Here is a 19,029-nt window from a genome sequence, read left to right as displayed (position 1 = left end):
TTAAAAAAAAAAAAAAAAAAAAAAAAAAAAAAACAGACCAAAAACCCCTGTCTGTTGTCCCTTTCCTGAAGCCTTCTCTCCACTGCTTGATGATTTGGTGGGGAGGAAAGCGATGACAAGGAGAAGTTCCGTGTTTTCTCAACACTTGTCAGGACAGACACCCATCAGAGGTGGTTCCCTTGAAGGAGTGGTAACGTGGTTTAATTATTCACTGGCACATGTTTCTTTCAAGCGAGTCATGAGGGGAGATTAATCTATTTGAACGGATCTGTGTCCATTGTGGGAAAAATGGGTCAGAAGACCACTCTACCGTGTGCTAAGACTGGAAAAGAAATAAGGCACCCTTGTTTTAACAAGATGGAAGTGATAGTGGAAAATCGTCATGAAGCCTGAATCAGCTGCATGTACTGGAGATCTATTAAGCATTTATGCTTATGATTTACAAAGATTTCAAGTGTAATCAGGGTCCATTCCCATTGGATTCACTTTCGGTCTAGCTTATGGCTACACTCTCTTCACTGCCCCTCATAGTTGTCACGTGATTGTTCTCATTGCTTCTAATCCAGGTGCTGTCATTGACCTAGCATCCTTTTCCCTGAGTGCTTCAGAGACGACAGGGCCACCCACAGAGCCCAGAGCAAATAAGAGCCAACAGTAGCCTTTGTTAGATTCATATAACGTGTATAATTCAAGCTTACAGTTTCCAAGCGTTTAAAAATAGATCTACTTGGAAGTGAGTTGCTCGTCTAAAAGCTCTAGGATCATTTTGATTTTTCTCAGATCCTTTGGAAAAGCATTAGGGGCTTTTGGTCAATGATCTAAATCAGGGGTTAGCAAACTATGGACCATAGGTCAAATCTGACCTGCTGGAATAAACACCATTCCTGTACTTAGTTTTTACCAAATGGTTGAAAAAAACCGAATAGTAATATTTTGTGGCAGGAGAAAGTTATACGAAATTCAGGTTTTCATGTCTGCATACAGAGTTGCATTGGAACACAACCATACTCATTGTTTATGTATTACCTATGGCTGCTTTTTCACTATGACAGCAGTGTTGAGTAGTGATAAGAGATCGTATGGACCACAAAACCTAGAATATTTACTATCTGGTCCTTTATAGAAAGTTGGATGGCCCCTGATCTCAATCTGCAGGCCTGAATTTCTATCTAGTGTACACCAGAATTTGTAAATCCAAATGTCTTCAGGAGCCAGACACATAATAAAAGTGGGTGAAATGCCAAGTATATTAGACCATGGATTGTAGAGGAATCTGGGGCCAACTGCGGAGTGCTTTCCACACATAAAGGTACTCTAATTCAACGCTTGATGAAACACTGTGCCAGCCAAGCAGTGTGTGTTCAGGGGACCTGGATTCTTCTTGGGGATTTGCAGTTTGCAGCCCTTTGAAATCATCCACCTCTTTAACCCAGTGGAGAGTTTGCATACAACCTACTATAGGATGCATTTCCACATGTTAGTTAATCATAGACACATATTAAGCTATCTAGAAAAAGATACATGTTTTGAACCTAAGAAAGTATGGAATGGGGAAATCATATGTAGAGAGGGAAGAGATTTTAAGGCTGAACGGGACCAGAGGTGATGTGCAGAGAGGAAAAGAGAGGGCTTAGAAGGGCTGGGATTTGCCCTTCATCTTGCAGCCGGGGGGTAAATCAAGTCAGGCCCTTCCTTTAGCTCAAGGCTAAGGCCCCCAAAAGAATGGTTAACCTTTTTTATACAGAACAAATTATATGGTAAAGCAACTATCAATTAAAGAATATTTAAACTTGTCTTTCGTATTAATGAGAGAGTTACCATCCTCCTGGGGGAAAAAAATAAATAAAAAAGAACAGACGTGTACTCGTGCTTTATTTCTGGCCTTCACAGGAAAACACACCCAGAGGCAGTGACACAATAAAGTCTGCTTTACTGGAGCAGAGCTGGTAACAGCACAAGTTTCTGTGCATTCTCATTATTTATATACCACTTCCCTTCCCCTTCAGCAACAAGCTCAGCGCCTCTCACTGACAGACTCAGCTCTGAGTATAAAACATACTGGATCAAAACGGCTACTGAACACTGCATCAAACGTGTAAAAGGCTTTCTTTGCAGAGACAGGTCAGGCCTCCAGAACTCTCCTGGGTCTCCAGCGGGTTCAAGAGAAGTGGAGGGGGGCCTTCTGGCTATGCACTCGCTAGCTTGATGGCTCATTGCTTTTAAGGAGCCTCCACCCTACCCGGTGATTAGTTGATGATGTCAAGTGAAGCTTATTCTTTTCGGTAAAGTCGTGAAATGAACAGTGGTGAGTTTTCCATATAGAGGGAGAATGAGGACAAGTACGGGGACTGCTAACTGGATATATCCAGGCCTGTCCAAGCTCCCCAGAGCTCAGATGGACAGCCATTGCAGTCCTGGCCTAGGGTCTCGACCCTTCCCCTCCCACAATTCCACGGAACAGCCCAAAATGGGCTAAACTTAATTGGGTTTAAGAGGGTTAAAAATACCAACTCTGAAGCTTCCACTGCTTTGAGCAAAAGTAACCCAATCTAGTAAAACAAACCTAAGGGAATTGGGCCTCCTTTTCAAAAGAGAACTCTAAAATTGTCAATTAATAATCATAGCTTCGCACAGATGTACAAAATCGAGGCTGTTTCTTGAGGAAAAATAGTGTTTTTCTTAATTACAAAAAAGCAACTAGGATTCCAGAGATAAAAGGATAATTTGATATTGGAAAAGCATAATGATATTACACATCATTTAATAGGTTAAATTCACCCCCACCCACACTCATATCTTGCCTTCATAAATGCAGAACAATATCTGATAAAATTCAACATCCATCCCTAATAAAAGCTTTTAGGAAAACGAAGTAGTTCCTTAACAGGATAGAAAATAGAGATTCAAACCTTTCCCCAGCAGGGTCAATAGTAAAATGAAGGCAGCATTCCCACGGAAGTCAAGTTCAAGGCAGGAATGGACTCCTGCCCCAATCATTATAGCTATTTAATGTTGTTCAGGAAATGCTAGCGAGTGCAATTAGATAACAAATTAAGAAGTAAATTGTGGGAAGGAGGAGGCAAAATAAGAATTACTTGCAACTGATGCAACTTCCTATTTGGAAAGTCTAAGATAACAAAAATTAAAAACGCAGAGCAGAGACTGGCACAGCGCTGTAAATCACCTATACTTCAATAAAAAAATTGAAGAAAAAAATGCATTCATAGGTGTAAATATACAAAAGAGCAATGGTTTTCTTATATGCTAACCACAGTCAGTCAGGATAAGCCTACCAATAAAGTTCAGGACCTGCATGAAGAAAATCATAAAACTATGATATGAAAGGAAATGAATAAATGGGACATTTCCCATGTTCTTGGATGGTAAGACCCAATGTTCTGAATATGGCAATTCTGTACAAATTCATATATGAAATTAACACACACCGTAGAAATTCTTTTTTCTTGAACTTGACAAAATTATTTTAAAGTTCATTAGGAAGAATAAATACTCTCAACTTGCCAAGAAAATTTTGGAATAGAACAATAATAAATGAGCACTTGCAATACCAGTTATTAAAATGTATGATTAAAGCTGCAAAAATTAAGATAGTGTGATACCAGCATAGGAGAAGACAAATCAGTGGAGCAGAGTCAAGTCTGAAGATAAACCCAAGACTATAGGGATGGACACTTCAAATCAGTGAAGAAAAGAATGTTTAATTCAAAAAATGGCATAGGGGCTTCCCTGGTGGCGCAGTGGTTGCGCGTCCGCCTGCCGATGCAGGGGAACCGGGTTCGCGCCCCGGTCTGGGAGGATCCCACGTGCCGCGGAGCGGCTGGGCCCGTGAGCCATGGCCGCTGGGCCTGCGCGTCCGGAGCCTGTGCTCCGCAATGGGAGAGGCCACAACGGTGAGAGGCCCACGTACCACAAAAAAAAAAGAAAAAAGAAAAAAAAAATGGCATAGATATCTGGTAAAAAAAAAAAAAAAATTAAATCTGGATCCCTACCCTTATACCTTACACTTAAATTCCAAATGGAATTTTTTACATTTACTGGACACGTAAATGTAAAAAATAAAACCATAAAGGTAATAGAAAATATAGGTGAATATTTTTAGAATCCTGGAATAGGGAGAGACTTCCTAAACATGAAATCAAAGGCAGTATCCTATTTGAAGGATAGTTTTAAAATACTTAAAAATGTTAAACTTCTGCATGGTAAGATACATATACATACACACACACACACACACACACACACACACACACACACACAAATTTAAGAACCAAAACAGTGAACGAATAAAGGAAATTGCAGCCTATGACAAAAGGTTAAAATCTGTGGTACAGAAAGGACACTAGCAAATCAAAATGAATAGCCCAACTTAATAAAATTGGGCAAGGATGCAAACAAGTAATCTATAAAATAAGAAATACTAATATCCAATTAATGAATATAGGAAAATATAGTCAATCTCATAAGTAATCAAAACATGCCAATCAAGACACCAATGAAATACACATCAGGCTGGTAAAAGTGTTAAAAAGTATGTTCATATCCCTATCATTGATGGTGGCATGAGGAAATAGGCATGGGTGGAAATTATAAATGTTCCAGGACCACCTGGCAATACATTTGTCCAGGAATTATTCGTGGTAACAATTAGGGAGGAACACAAAAATATACAAGGATACCAGCATTGTTTATAAAAGGTAAAGCTTGGTAACAACCTAAATGTCTAACAATAAAGAACTGGTTTAATACTTTAGTGTTCCATACGGTGGAATAATATGTGTCTGTTAAAAAGGTACTAGATTATTCTATACAGAAGATGTTAGCAATACACGGCTAAGTGAAAAGAGCAGTGCACGATCTGCTGTGTATGTGTGTGAACATCTAAGTAGAGGAAAAATCCTGGAAGAATATATGCAAAATATAAACAATAGTTATCTACAGATGAGGGGATAACCTCTACTTCTTTTTGTAATTTTCCCCTGTGTTTTCTGATTTTTTTAAGCAAGTACAAATTTCTTTTATAATGAGAAGTCAGAAAAGTCTTACACAAAACAAAGGTAACAATTGTTTTGATGCATATGAGTTCAAATTTTTCCACCAATGGGTTGATCAAGATGCTATTCCATTCGAGGGTTGGGTGGTTTACACTCTAATGAGAAATAGACTCCAGTGTCTAAGACCAAAGAAAGGCAAAGAATTCTTCTGCTTCCTTCTCAAATTGTTAGAAAGTGAGAAACTTTCAGAGTAAACTACATGTGTTTTCTCACTCCTCCCCCACCTCCTCCTCTCCTTTTTCCGTATGTAAAAGGAAAATGGCCCGTGAGAAGAGACAGGAATCTCCCTTCAGGTACCAAGTGACACAGGCAGTGATGGCAGGGCTGCCCCACCAAGGAGCAGGCTCCTTAGGAAGCTGGGGGAGAAAGAGGCTCAGACACACAAAGCCCAGAGCCCAGTGCAGCGTTCCTGGCGGAGCACCAGCCCACACAACTGCCGCAACCCGAAGCCATTGACGCCCCGTTGTCCATTATCATCGGTCCTCATTCCCCATGGGAAAGCAACGCTAACTTGCAGGTACAAAATGTGAGCTTTGCTTTACTGTTTTTCATTTCCACACCCAACTGCAGAAGCACCCATACACTTGCATTGTCTGGGTACAGCCAATTCTACATTTCCCTGCATAAATCATTCCAATTAATATCAAACTCAAAAATCAAGAAATTAAAAGCCTCCTGTTCGCCAGAAATGTTGCTACTACCTACACAGGTAGATGTCCTAAAAAGATAAAAATTCTTGATAGCTTTAGAAGAATCCTGCCGGAATGCCATCCCATCACATTATGGTTTGCTCCTGGCCTCTCTCTCTCTGAATCCTTCTTGTGATTTGGTTTCCTTTTACATTTCATTTGTTGACACAACAGAGTCACTATAGAGTTTGGATGTGAGATTTTACTTCCTGGTCCCTGTGTTTATCTGTGGAAAGCAGCCTGTCTCCATACTTGAGGTTCTGAACTGGGAAGTGGGTGTCTGTAACATCTGTCACGCAGTACTTCCTCACTGGAAGCTGGTGCCTGGCTATTTGGAAGCAAGCCTGTCCGAATATTGCTTGCACATTCCCAACCCCAACTGATCTGTGCCAGGACCTCAGAAATGAAGATGACAGACAACAGAGTCTTGACTCTTTAGGTTCTCAACCCAGCAAGAGATATATCATTAGGCTTTGATGTCTCCATTACCTGGCCCCCAGCTCAGCAACTCTGAAATGGCAGAGAGGTGGTGAGGTGACCTCCCCACGTCCACACAGCTAGGTCCAGGCCCAGATTAGCCAATTCCCACGACTGCATTCTTCCTCCCACCCCAGCCTGTACTGCCTCTGCCCAGTTCTTTGTGGAAAAGAGAAATAGTAAATAAATAACCTACTAGGCACTAAACATTGAACAGGATACGTAAGCTTGATGGCAAAGCTTTGCTGAGAACGTAGATTCTTTGAATCTTTGCATTCTGGGTTATTTTTATGACCACCTAATTCAAACCTATCCTGTTTCAGATGAAGCTGACTCAGAGAGCCAATGACTCACCCAAGGACATCCTCAGAACCAGTTTTCAAATTCTAGCTTCAGTTCTGAGCACAGAACAAGATTAGAGGTGAAAGCAGAACACAGGACTTAACTAAATGTAGAGACGGCCTTTTTCCTTGTTTTTCTAATCCTCTTACTCCGAGGCCCTCCTTTCCAGTTGCATTGCCTCGGGGAGGGAAGAGACAGTTTAAAACAAGTAAGTTGCTGCTAAGCTTGAGGTTTCAAAATAGAGGGGTTTTTTGTTTTTTAATTTTTATTTTTTGCGGTACGCGGGCCTCTCATCGTTGTGGCCTCTCCCGTTGCGGAGCACAGGCTCCGGACGCGCAGGCTCAGCGGCCATGGCTCACGGGCCCAGCCGCTCCGCGGCACGTGGGATCTTCCCAGACCGGGGCACGAACCCGTGTCCCCTGCATCGGCAGGCGGACTGGCAACCGCTGCGCCACCAGGGAAGCCCCAAAATAGAGTTTTAAAAATGTAAAGCAGACCCTGAAATCCTCAAATTCTCTTACTTTGCCAGAGCTTCGTAGCAAGACCTGAGCTATAGGGAGAGAAATTGGAGGAGCTGTGTTTAGGGAACAGATGCAGAGGTCTGAGAAGTGCAAGTGTTCTGGACTCTCCTATTAGAAACAGTCTTGGGCAGTCCCAGAGGCGCGACCACTGCTGCCTGGCCCACGGCATGCCTGGAGCCTGTCTGAGCCTCTCTAAGGAAGTCGCCACACATACCAGGGCACCTGAGGAGTTGGGTCGCCACGCTGAGAAAAGGGTCTCAAGTGTTTGCCTAAGTTTCCACCCCTCCTAATGTTGCATGTGAGGACCAGGACCCAAGCTGGTATATGACACCCTGAGGGAGACCGGCAAGGTCAAAGGACGGCACGCAACATGGACAGCCCTTCCATGATGCCGAAAGAAGAGATGAGGCTCTTGCCCACCAAGCAGATCACTCCCAGGAGAAAGAAAGGCAAAAGGAGAGACAGAGAGAACTCTGATTTTGTGACTATGTACCCAAAAGAGAATAAAACTTCACACAAAAGAGACTGAGAGACCCCAAACTGCCAAGATGAAGTTAGTCCACCAACAGCAGAAATGGTGGGGAGGGCAGGGGGGCTCAAGAGAACTCAGTTCTCTTTGGCTCAGAAAAGACAATGAGCAAACCAGGAAAACACAGGAGGCTGTTGTCTGGTTAGTGACTGCCTCCTCTACCTGCCACCCAGGTCACGGCACTCGCAGTGACCCAGAGTGACTAGTGGTGCTGCTCCAGCATCAGGTTTCCAGCTGTTTCTCTCTGGGCTCAACCTCTGTACACTGCTGGCACGAGAGCACGGCTGCGATGACCACAGATCCTACTCACACATGCCACATGCGCCATCATCACATCATTTTTCCAGCTTTTACAGAGTGAGCCACTAATTCATACAGTCTGGTGTTTGTCACCAGAGACCACGAAGAACGGCAGGGTTGAGCTGTCCAGCTCTTACCAAACAGCCCCTGCCTGACTCCCTCAGCCCTCCTGGGGCAGGCGTTCCTGGACAGCGCTTTGAAGTTTGGGAGCAAGCAGGGCACTGAGAAAAAATGACTCAGGTCAGAGGTGCAGACTGTGTCTCTTTCACACTGGGAACCCCCGCTTCGGTGGGTAATGCTCAGCAGACAAGCATCCTGTGGCTGGCCATGGGTATGAACTGCAACACTCAAGGGGGAAAGCAGCTGTTTGGCTGTCATTCTGCTTATTTTCATTAAAACAGCAACGGTACAAAACTACTGTAGAATTATGACAGTATAGGGATTTAAGTCATTTTTATATGTTTTTTTAAGTTATTTTTAAGATCTATTTTTTGCCTCTTACGATTTATTGCGGTGTTTCTGTTGGGCATTACGTACGCCGAATAGATTTCTGAATCCCATTGGGAACCACCATATAAACAGCTCATCTTTGTAAAGACAAGGCCTCTCTCTATTAGCACACAGGGTGACAAATGTTCATGTAGACACAATTCATTTCTCTGGGCATTAAAATAGACGACTGGAATTAAGACCAAGTGAACGGTGCCGCTGATCACATTGTTGCCGCTATACGTGTTCCATGTGAGGTTTTGGGTACTGGCTTCTAGAACATCCACTGAGCAGAGCCTATGGGGCTGAGCCTGACCATAAGAAATATGTGTTGAAATAATCTATCTTCTACAAAGACTATTTAGTATACAGCTATCTTACAGGTTGAACTCCAGAGAGAGTTCAGAGCTCTTTCTCTTCAAAGGGGAGAAAAATGAGAAAAATTGTTGTCATACTAATCTGTCTCTCATTTTGTCAAACTCTGCTTTTGGGAATATCCTGCCTGTAGTTCTAAATGGGTGGATCGAATGAACAGCTGTTGGTTTTGCCTGTCCGGCACCTGTTGCCCCTTTGGGGTAATAAACAGCACACCTTGAATTTCCTTTTGGAAACCATTCCTTCCTCACTCTGAGTTTACATAATTCCAGGCGGGCGACCCCACACCCCAGGCCCAGAGGCTGGATGTGACCCAGCTGTGCCACAGTGACTGAGTTCAGGGACAGGCACAAAATTCTGTGTTCTGAAGCTTGAAGCCTGGGACTTTTGCTGGAATCATTAGGAAAGGGGAACTGTCTTTCCACAGGGCTTGCTGAATTGGCAGGATGGGAGTCCGAACTGCTGGCAGCTATCTTACCACCATTCAGAGACAGCCTGCCGGTGAATGAAGCCAAAGCAGAGGAGAGCAAGGCTGGGCCAGGGAGAGAGAAAGACACTGACCACCTGTATCCAGAGATCCCTAACACCAGAGCTACCCCAAAGGTGGTGGAAATAGCAGCCTATAAAGTTCTCATTTTTCCTAAGCCAGTCCAAGTTTGGGTTCTGTTCCTTACAACCAAGAGGCTTGATTAACACAGCTGTGGACCCACAACTGGGATCTTTTTCAATTGGAAGGATGAAGGTTCTGGATAGCTACTGGAAAATACAGGATAGGTTTGGCCAGGTCCATGATTTCTGAAGGTATTCCTCACCAAGCTTCATAAAAACAAACCAGAAGCCAGAGCTAGAACCCAAGAGTAGAGACAATGGTGGCTTTGGGGCCAAATCCAAGAGAGCCATGCAAAACACAGGGTCTCTTACCACTGGCAAAAACCCAAGGGGTCCTCGCCAACAACTGTTCATGGTGCAACTCCAAGCACCTAGAAACATACTAGGAAAACTTCAGAGTAACCTTGGACTAAGTTAACTAACTCCAACTCCTCCTATAAAATGAGAATAAGAGTACCTTCCTATCGCATAGGACTTCTGGGAGTTTAAATGTAACAATGTGTGTAACCCATTTGGCTTGGAACTTGGAGTGTAATACATGCTGGATGCTTCATTATTATCACTATTAATAGCATTATTACTAGTATTAATAATTTATAATTATTATTACTATCAACACTATTATTATCCACAACATTCACAGTACCTGCTGTCAACATCTAGCAACCTCTGTGCATGTAACAGTTACTCAATAACAAGTATTATTTAAACGAATGAGCTGCTGCTGGATTAATGTGGAACTGTAAACAAAAATTCTAAGCACCTCAAGGGCTTCTGGCCAACACATGTAGATTATTTTTTATTTTATTTTTTTTTCATTTTTTCTTTTCTTTTTTTTTATTCTTTTACAAACCCTTGTGTCGAGGGCTGACTTTCAATAGATCGCAGCGAGGGAGCTGCTCTGCTACGTACGAAACCCCGACCCAGAAGCAGGTCGTCTACGAATGGTTTAGCACCAGGTTCCCCACGAACGTGCGGTGCGTGACGGGCGAGGGGGCGGCCGCCTTTCCGGCCGCCATGTAGATTATTTTTAATTGTAATACTTAGTATATGGAGACACTGTGCTAAATGCATTAAATACCTCATCTGAATTAAGTTTCATAAAAACTCTATGAATATATAATTACTGAACTCCATTTTACAGATGGGAAAACTGAGGCTCAGAGAGTTCTCATAATTAGAAAGTGGCAGAAGCAGGATTCAAACACAGGTCTGAGGGACCCCTAAGCCGGTGTTCTACTGGCTCTACCTACTGCCTCCCTGCTGAAGGTAGAGACCTCTCTGGAGACCCCTCATATTCAAGTTCCTTAGGGTGGGCTGGTTTCCTTCTCACAGGCCTTACTCTACTTTTCTGACTGCCTCCGTCTCATCAAAGCTGGCTCCCTGGAAGGGAGAGATGGTGAAATCTCCATCTCTTTGATGAAAGAGGATCTGTAAGATTCCTTCTAGTTCTTAAATGTCCATAATTCTCAGGCAGGATTTTTGTGCTTTTGTCTATTGCCTGCCTCACTGCCCCACTTCGGTTCAATTCAGGTCCTCTGGGAGGCACTTCTAAAACAACGGAGACTCTCCATGGAAAAACGTTCACACTTTGTTTAATACAAAATACTGCTGCCTGCTTTTCAAATCCTTGTCATTAGTTTTGTATGACTTAAGCTCCCATCTCTTTATTTTAATCTATTTAAATAAAGTCCTCACTTAAAAAAAGGGGGGGGGGGCTCAATCAGGGCTGAATTCCATTCTGCTGTTCAAATTTGCGATCATTTTCAATTTTGGTTAAAAAAAAATTCAAATGCCCAGTGGTCCTGGGCTTAGATGGTGAGCTTACTGGTTCTTGCAGCTCTAGAACCTTTAGATTTCCGATCCAGATGTTCAATTCTCATCTCAGGACTCGAAAGGCTGATAAACTGAGATTACAAGGGAAGCCTGCGGGTGCACCACTGTAAACACGGGCTTTAAGCCCAAACAGAAAGGATGCCTTGGAAAATCCCACGCATGAAAAATGGATGCCTCTCACTCCCCTTAGCGGGAAAGGCATTCTCTATGAATAATAACGTTAGTCCTATTATTTGCTGAGGGGACTGTTTGAGGCTGGGATAAGACAAATGTCTACTCCTGGCCTTAATGCACCAAAAAGGTATTAAAGTTTCGGGAGGGCTCCAGGAAGGGAGGAGTAGGAAATCTCACAAGCAATGGCCTTGGACTGTTTCAGAGAGCTGCTCCCATAATAAAAGGGCAGAGGTCCCCCGGACTGACTCCACCTCTGCCCTTTCACTCCGTTAATTTGGTTAATGCAAAGCAGCTCTTTAAACGAAGGTTAAAACAAAACAAAAAAATGTTAACCAGGTTGAAAAATCCTCAGGAGACCATGGGGGAAAGGAATCCAAATCTAAGAACTGCAAAGACTTCACAGCGAAGGAAGATCTCCATTTGGCTAAGCTCCTGGCCTGGAGCACTTCAACTTCCAAGGACCCCATGTCCTCATTGTGCTGCTGAGGAAACTGAGGCTCTGGTAGCTTCTATGCTCTGCCCAACGTTACGTGCCTGCTAAGGCAGAGAGCCAGCCGTTGAACCCTGGTGGTGTGCTTCCAAACCCTCCAGAGCACCCCCAATGCTTCAATGGAACAATCCTCATCTATCTGAGAGGGTTAAGAAAAAAAAGCATTCACTTTTTTACAGACAAAATGATGGATGTGATGACCTCTCAAGGTCACTTCCAACCTCCAAATTCTATTCTTTTGATACTAACAACTGCTTACACCAAGTGCTCTGAGTTGGGCTTAGGCCTGTGACTAACTTCCCAACAAAAAGTGGGGCAGAGCAAGAGACAGGACTGCTCAAAGACCACGGCAGAGGATCCCATTTCTTTCCCTTTTTAACTGTCTGTGGGCTTTTCTCCTTCGTTTGCCCCTCCTTTTTGCATGTGTTGCATAGAAACAGAAAGTGCCTTTGTACCAATTACTAGGCACTAATTTACGCTCTTCAGTGGGCGCCGGCCTTGCTGGAGAAACATTAGGAAAAGGTGGGAGGGTCGGACGTGGGGGAGGATTCTAGCAGCAGAGCCCTGGAATGCTGCAAGCTCTTTCTCCAAGCCTGAGAACAGACAAGAGGAGGAAAGAAAATTAAAAAAGAAACTGGAAGAAATTTTTGGAAGTCAAGACTAACAAAATTGACAAAGCTGGCTTTTCTTTTCTTTTCTTTTTTTTTTTTTAAATCAAGTATGCTCACGATCATAAGGCATTCAGAAATCAAAATGATGGTCAAGAAATCTGACTCTAACCAGGGCACGACGTCAGGTTGTTTTAGGGGCTCCTGAATGAGTGAATACTGGGAAATCACCCACCCACTTTTCTTCTCAATGAGCTTATTAAGGAAGACCATTGTCGGCCGCTTTCCCAATATGTCATATGATGTTTCTCCCTGGGAAGTTCAATCGGGGAATTTCCCACAGACGTTGCAGAATGACTAGTTCCTAGGATAAGCGTCAACAATTGAGCCAGGAATGTATATCTGACCCTTATGTTCAGAGTCTCAAGAACTGATTTCCCTCAGGTTACATCTCTGCGTCTGAAGGTAATGGGGTGTTACCATCAAAACAGCACGCTATGGACTCTGGTACCTCCCTCCCTGACCCAGGCCCCACTTGCATTCCTCCCCTCTCTCTTCTCACCACTTGCAGATTTGAGAGGAAAATCACGGGAAACAATGGTTTCACTCTGTAATTCTACTCCACTTGTATTTTCTGTTGTGAGACAGTAATCCCGCCAGCAGCAGCGTTCTTCTAAGGCAAACCCTCTTTGTCTTGCTAGGGCAGCTAGGTGCAGGATGATGAAGGATGGGGGCGGGGTGGGGTGGGGTGGGGTGAGGAGGGAGCAACTGGTCCTTCCTACCTCCAGGACCAGGAATAACAAGCTGTTAGGCCCCCCTCACAGGCCTCAGCCCCAGGGTGAGATTCCAGCAGTGAGCTGGGGCTCAAGCAGCTGTGGGCCATCTTTCCCTGGAAGCAAGGGAGTCTCTAGCTGCTTGTCTGAAACCCAGAAGCAAACCCCGCAGGACATCCTTGCAATTCTTAGACTCCTATCATCCTCCACAGCTAGAGCCCGTTTGCAGTCCTTTGCTCTCATTTTTTCCCCCCCGACAGGATACATGAGCCTGGGTCTAGACAGTCTCACTGGGGATGGGGATGGGGGTGAAATTGCCCCCACAGGGCAAAGATTGGCTCTTTGGCAGGTTATAAAAGTCTTAGCTATTACAATGGTTTGTGGCCTTATAAAGGGGCACAGTACATAAGCAGCTCTACAGTATATGGGTGGTACTAAAATGTCACGGGGAGGACAATTATAGGGAAAAAAATGGCTAATCTCCTTAGGGGAGAGAAAGTGGAAGAAAAGGTGGCGAAACGATGATCTATGCAGGCCCCACTCAGACTTAATTGTACATATATCTTGGATGAAGCATGTCAGGCTATGAAATACCACTCTACACTTTGGGGAGCATTATGGCAAGAAGAATGGGGCAGAGAGGTGGTTTCCTTAAGGATCAAGGCACAGGGCCTCCCTTCTACTCATGAAGAGAAGAGCAAGTGGGAAAGACTGGGCAGGGGCTAATTAATGGGCTGCCCAGAGGCCATTTCAACACCCTGCCCTGTCCCTCAACCCCTGCCTCCTGGGTAATGGGAGTGGGTCCTTCTCATACCTCTGATGGTACTAGATTCTCCTGAACCAAAAAGTTGACTCCAAAGCTTTTTGTAGCAATTAAGGAAGAAGAGCTCATGAGACACAGAGCAGGCCCGGCTCCTGTATAAGCAAACTTTTAAAACTTTAGTCTCAGGGAAGGAAATCCGCCTGAGTTAGAGCTAGCCAGTGATGGATGTTGCTAGAGAGGCCAGAAAATCTATTTCCTGTTTGGAGGATAACTTCCATGGTGGGAGCCACCCAGGTCCCCTCCACCAGATATTCTAGGCAGCCCAGAGAAATGTTCAAACGGGATAAAGAGAAACAGAAGCAGCCACTGTTGGCTGCTTTTGCAGCTCTTGTCCTTCCTCGTTTTTCATGAACTTCCTGCTGCCCTATTAAAAAAATACATTGTTTTAAAATTTTTCCCACAAAACTGGGGTGTGATGATTGGGATTTAGGGCTTTCTGGTTTTCAGAATCCTGTAAGCAGTGCCCTTAAGCTCAACCCACTGTCACCATTTGGGGACAGCTGATCTAAGCCCCTCCAAAAAGATAGTAAAATTGCACCTGGCATGGAAATAAGGCCTAAGGTTTCTATCACTGCGATGGCAACCTAGCATGACTCTACATCAGCTGGTTCTGATGACTTCTGAGCTGGAATTTGGATGCAGTTGTTTACCTCTCCAGAAGACACCCCCGTGTGTGTATGTGTGTGTGAGTGTGCCTGTGTGCATGTGCAGGGTGACCACAAAGTTAGGAAACTTGGGATAATCCCTTTTTCTTTTTTCTTTTCTCGGTCCTAGAGAGGCTGAGGGGACGTGGGAGAGGGTCTGGGGAGTCCGTGGGTTTGGGTGTGGGTTTGTGGAGGCCAATTTGGGGTGTGTGCTCAGAGGTGGGGGGAGGCGTGTGGATGTGGGTGTGCCAAGATAAACTTAAAGTGGGTTGCATTTTCAAATAATAAGCTCAATAAGTTTTCAGGCAAAGTACTCCAATGGGTCTAATACTTAATCAGAAACAATAAATACACTCTAAAGTGTCCAAAAGGTCTGGAGACAGAAAAGCTCACATTCCTTGTACTTTTTTTCAGATTAACCATGGATCCACTGCTTAAATTTTAGAGGTACATCACTTGAGAAGATATCTGATCTAGAGGGTGAAGAAAAACAAACTGAACATAGTATTAGAAAATGTAAAGTACTGTACTGCTTAAAAATAAGTTTCTCCTATGTTTCCTGATTTTAAGCTCTGCCCATTACACACAAACTATTATCTTTGCACAAGAATCCAAGTTCAGAGAGAGTACCCTACCTTGTGGATTAAGAAACTGAGGCTCAAATAGAGAAGAGACTGCAAACTTAAATGCCAACAGAGACCATGTAAATGATTAAAATAAGGGACACTGCCTCAGGTAAAGAACGGTCAGTTCAAGCCAATTGTTGCTGGGCAGGAATTCAGAGCCAGTATTGCCAGTTCATTCGATTTTTCCAGAGAAGCCAGAAATCTGGATTTGTGTGGCAATCCTGATTTTTCCATGTTAGTAACAAGATCTTTACAAACCCTGTGCTGGTCAAGCCAAACAAATGTGCAAAGCCAATTCAGCAGCAGACCTCTAGTTAACAGACTCTGACTTCAAGGAACTAGGTTAACATCTCACAACTGGGAAACAGTAGGACAAATCAGAACCCACCTCAGTCCACCCCAAAGGCGTCTTTTCTCTTAGTATACTCTAGAAGTAACTGCACTGAACTAAACACAATTTTAAGTGGCTCAACTTCTAAAGCCACTGGTTCTGGGACTTCCCAGGTGGTCCAGCGGTTAAGACTCTGCGCTTCGATCCCTGGTCAGGGAAGTAAGATCCCGCATGCCATGCAGCGTGGCCAAAACAAATAAATAAATCAATAAAGCCACTGGTTCTATAAAAGTGGCATCTGTATGAGGCTCTAGGAGAGGTGCAAGCAGCAGGAGGGATTCTGGTTGGGCCACGTTGTGCGGCGGGGCGGGGCGGGGGGGGGGGGCGGGGGTGTGGCTGGAATTTTAGTTCTTAAAGTCTTCACAAAATACAGACATTCCAATTGCTATCTCTTGGCCATCTTCTGGGTTTAATACCAGCAAAAAACAGAAAAATTAAAAAAAAATTTTTAAATCAAGATGCTACCCCACCCTAGAGACAATCTAACTGGAAGCTGAATCGGAAACTTCCAAATGCATGAGGCCTCCTACGAGTCTCTTATTTAGAGTATCCCTTGCACACACCTTCTCTAGCAGGAGTACACTTCTGACAGTCTTTACAGAGGCTGAGGTTTTGTCCAACCATGTCCTAGCACTACAGAGCCCCCAAACATAAATAAGACACCTGCAATTACCACATCACTAGTTTCAAAAGACTGACTGTAGCATATAAAATGGGATTAACACTTCACTTCGTTTACCACGCTGGACTGTGTAAAAGGTTCTCCTGAAACAACTGAGCTGACTTGCCTCATGGAGAATTAAAGAGCAGCATGCATGCACGCACACATAAGCAGCCATTTCTATAAATGCCTGAGAAAATCACTCAGCAGAATGGTCCAGAATGCTTTTCTGAGTTGGACAGACTCAGGCAGCTCACAGAGAAGGTCCGCAGGCCTCCCCAACTGCACAACTGGGCAGCTCCCTGAAGGAGAAAGTGCCTTTGCTCAAGGTGGCAGTGGGTGTCCCTGTGAGCTGAACTCCGGGAACATGGCTGACACAGCCAGGCCCGTCCAACAGCTGTTGGTGAGTAACACCCTCTGGTTAACATACCCCTACTTCACCCTGGGAGCCACGCTAAAGGTCACATCCCCCAAGCCAGGCACATCAACCTTACAGACACAAACTTTAAAATGTGCTGTTTTATGGCAACCTAGATGACAACCGCAAACAGAACCTGATTCTGCATTAACCACAAGGAGGAAATTCAGCTTTACTCCTGTGCCAGCAGCCACCTCCATGAGAAGCACTTTCCAAAGGAAATAAAATATGAGATGCAGTTACGTGGCCTTTTTTAAAAAAAGCAAAACCAAACCAAACCAGCCAATGATCATTTTGAAACCACAGGCCCAGGGCCTCATCTTAAAAGTACCAACAATTACACCAAAAAACGACAATACTTTCCAAGTAACTCCAACAACCTCCTCTTAAACATGGTGTTATAGGACAGAGGGAAAGGAGTTCATGAGAGGACCAAGCACTGTGCTTCCTTATCAGAACAGCAGCGGTAAAGGAATCTTACTAAAGATGGGGAGACAGCATGGTCAAGTGTGAATGCTTTCCAACTTTTTCTGAATATGTTAAACAGAACCAACAGAATTGGCTGACCAAGGTTCCTGTAAGTCTCCAAAGCCCATTTTATACTGCAGATGTCTTACCAGCCACATGCATCTGATCAGCCCTGCCTTTGGCTCTCCCTGGGAGAGACCCTTCCACGGGGCCTCCAGAACATCCCAACGTTCATTATCAGCCTTGACCTCCAGCAAGAGCCACACCTCCTCACTAACTGCTCTATTCAGGGTGGAGGGTGCGACCTAAATCACGTGAGAAAAAAATCCACTCTGAAATCTCACTAAAAAGGCTAACTAGTTGTGAAATTAACCAACCATCACTTGATCAAACTTCTCTGCTGCCTGAAGCAGTGTTATTTTAAACCTCTCTGGGGACTCTTGGCCAAATTTAAAACCACCTTGGCAAGCCCTGAAAAGTAGCAAGCATACAGCTAACCGAGCCCTTAGTCATCCCTAAAAGGTTCCATATAATGTGCGCCGCTTCCCTCCAGGTTTCGGCCACTTCGCGGCAATCCCACAAGAGAGTAAAATAAAAGATACGCCATTTGACTGTGCCCCCCAACCCCCGCCAGCGTCTGTGCAAGTGGGGTGGCCCCAGAGTCGCCGGGTGCGGGAGTCCTGGGGGGGGCGGGGCGGGACAGGGGAGGGCGGCACCACTCCCCATGAAGCCACGCACATCGGCTGGCACTCGGCACTCACTCTGCCCGCCCGGGTAAGGCTCTCCGTGGCTTCTAGAGGCTGGGGACGATTAAGGAGTGAGCTTTCCGTCTCTACCCGGTTCAATCATTTTAAAGAGTTAAACAGCATCTCATCCTAAGTACTTGCACCCTTTCGGCCGAGCGTGGTGTCTTTTAACGCCCAGGAAGGCTGCCCGGCCAACGGTTAACTAACCCGAGAATTGGGTGGGAGAGGGAGACGCCGCTAACCTGTATGCACTCTGTAATGGGCTTTGAGATGGGAGGATTTTCCATAGACTTTCCCACAGCCACTGTAGGGGCACTTGTGCCTCTTTTCGGAGGCGTGTTTCCCCTTCGCAGCCACTCCAGGGTGGAGGAGGGAGAGCGGGCTGGGCGCGCTGCCAGGATCCTGTCTCTCCTCCGGGCTGTGGGAAGGACTCGACCCAGATTCGGTGGTCACGTCGCTGTCGGATCCCATATCCTCATCTGGACTCTCCAGGCTGTCGCTGCACACCGAGGGGGTCTGGATGGGTCGGTACTTGTTCAGGTCCAACAAGCTCTTGGCGATGGTGACCAGCGTGCAGTAATCCTTCCAGGTGTCCCCCGGGTCACCATGCTCCTTGGTCACCTCGCGCTCAGGTAGTCGCAGCCGCTCGGCGTCCGGAGCGCCCCCATGCTCCGGCACCGCAGCGCGGTTCGAAATGGAAACCAGACACTGGGCAGCCACGAAGTCCATGTAGGCGGTCGCGGACATGGTGCGGGCGACAGCAGCCCCGGAGGCGCGGCCAAACTTGGCGGTGGCTGCGGAGGTTCGGCTCGCCGTGCCCTGGCCTCGGACGACGAGCGCGGCGCGGCGCAGCGGCCAAGGGGGCGGGGGCGCGGGGCGCTTCCGACTCGCAGGAGCGCCGAGGCGACCTCAGCCCCTCATCTTTACGTAACCGGCAGCGCCTCCGCACGCAGCATCCACGGCCCCGG

The 19,029-nt window shown here is 45.3% G+C and overlaps 1 protein-coding gene across 1 annotated transcript in view; it reads right to left on the bottom strand.

The window, feature by feature from the left end:
* KLF9 (KLF transcription factor 9) overlaps positions 1-18,808 on the bottom strand; it is a 26,050-nt gene extending 7,242 nt beyond the window's left edge. The window contains exon 1 of the mRNA XM_007118971.3: positions 18,304-18,808. Within this exon, the coding sequence (XP_007119033.1) occupies positions 18,304-18,808 (505 nt within the window). The remainder of the gene's footprint in view (positions 1-18,303) is intronic.
* Positions 18,809-19,029: the final 221 nt, after the last annotated feature.

This window comes from Physeter macrocephalus, chromosome 9 (assembly GCF_002837175.3).
Source record: "Physeter macrocephalus isolate SW-GA chromosome 9, ASM283717v5, whole genome shotgun sequence".
Classification (NCBI taxonomy): domain Eukaryota; kingdom Metazoa; phylum Chordata; class Mammalia; order Artiodactyla; family Physeteridae; genus Physeter; species Physeter macrocephalus.
Note: the sequence above shows the minus strand (reverse complement) of the source record. Positions and strands in the feature narration are given on the sequence as shown.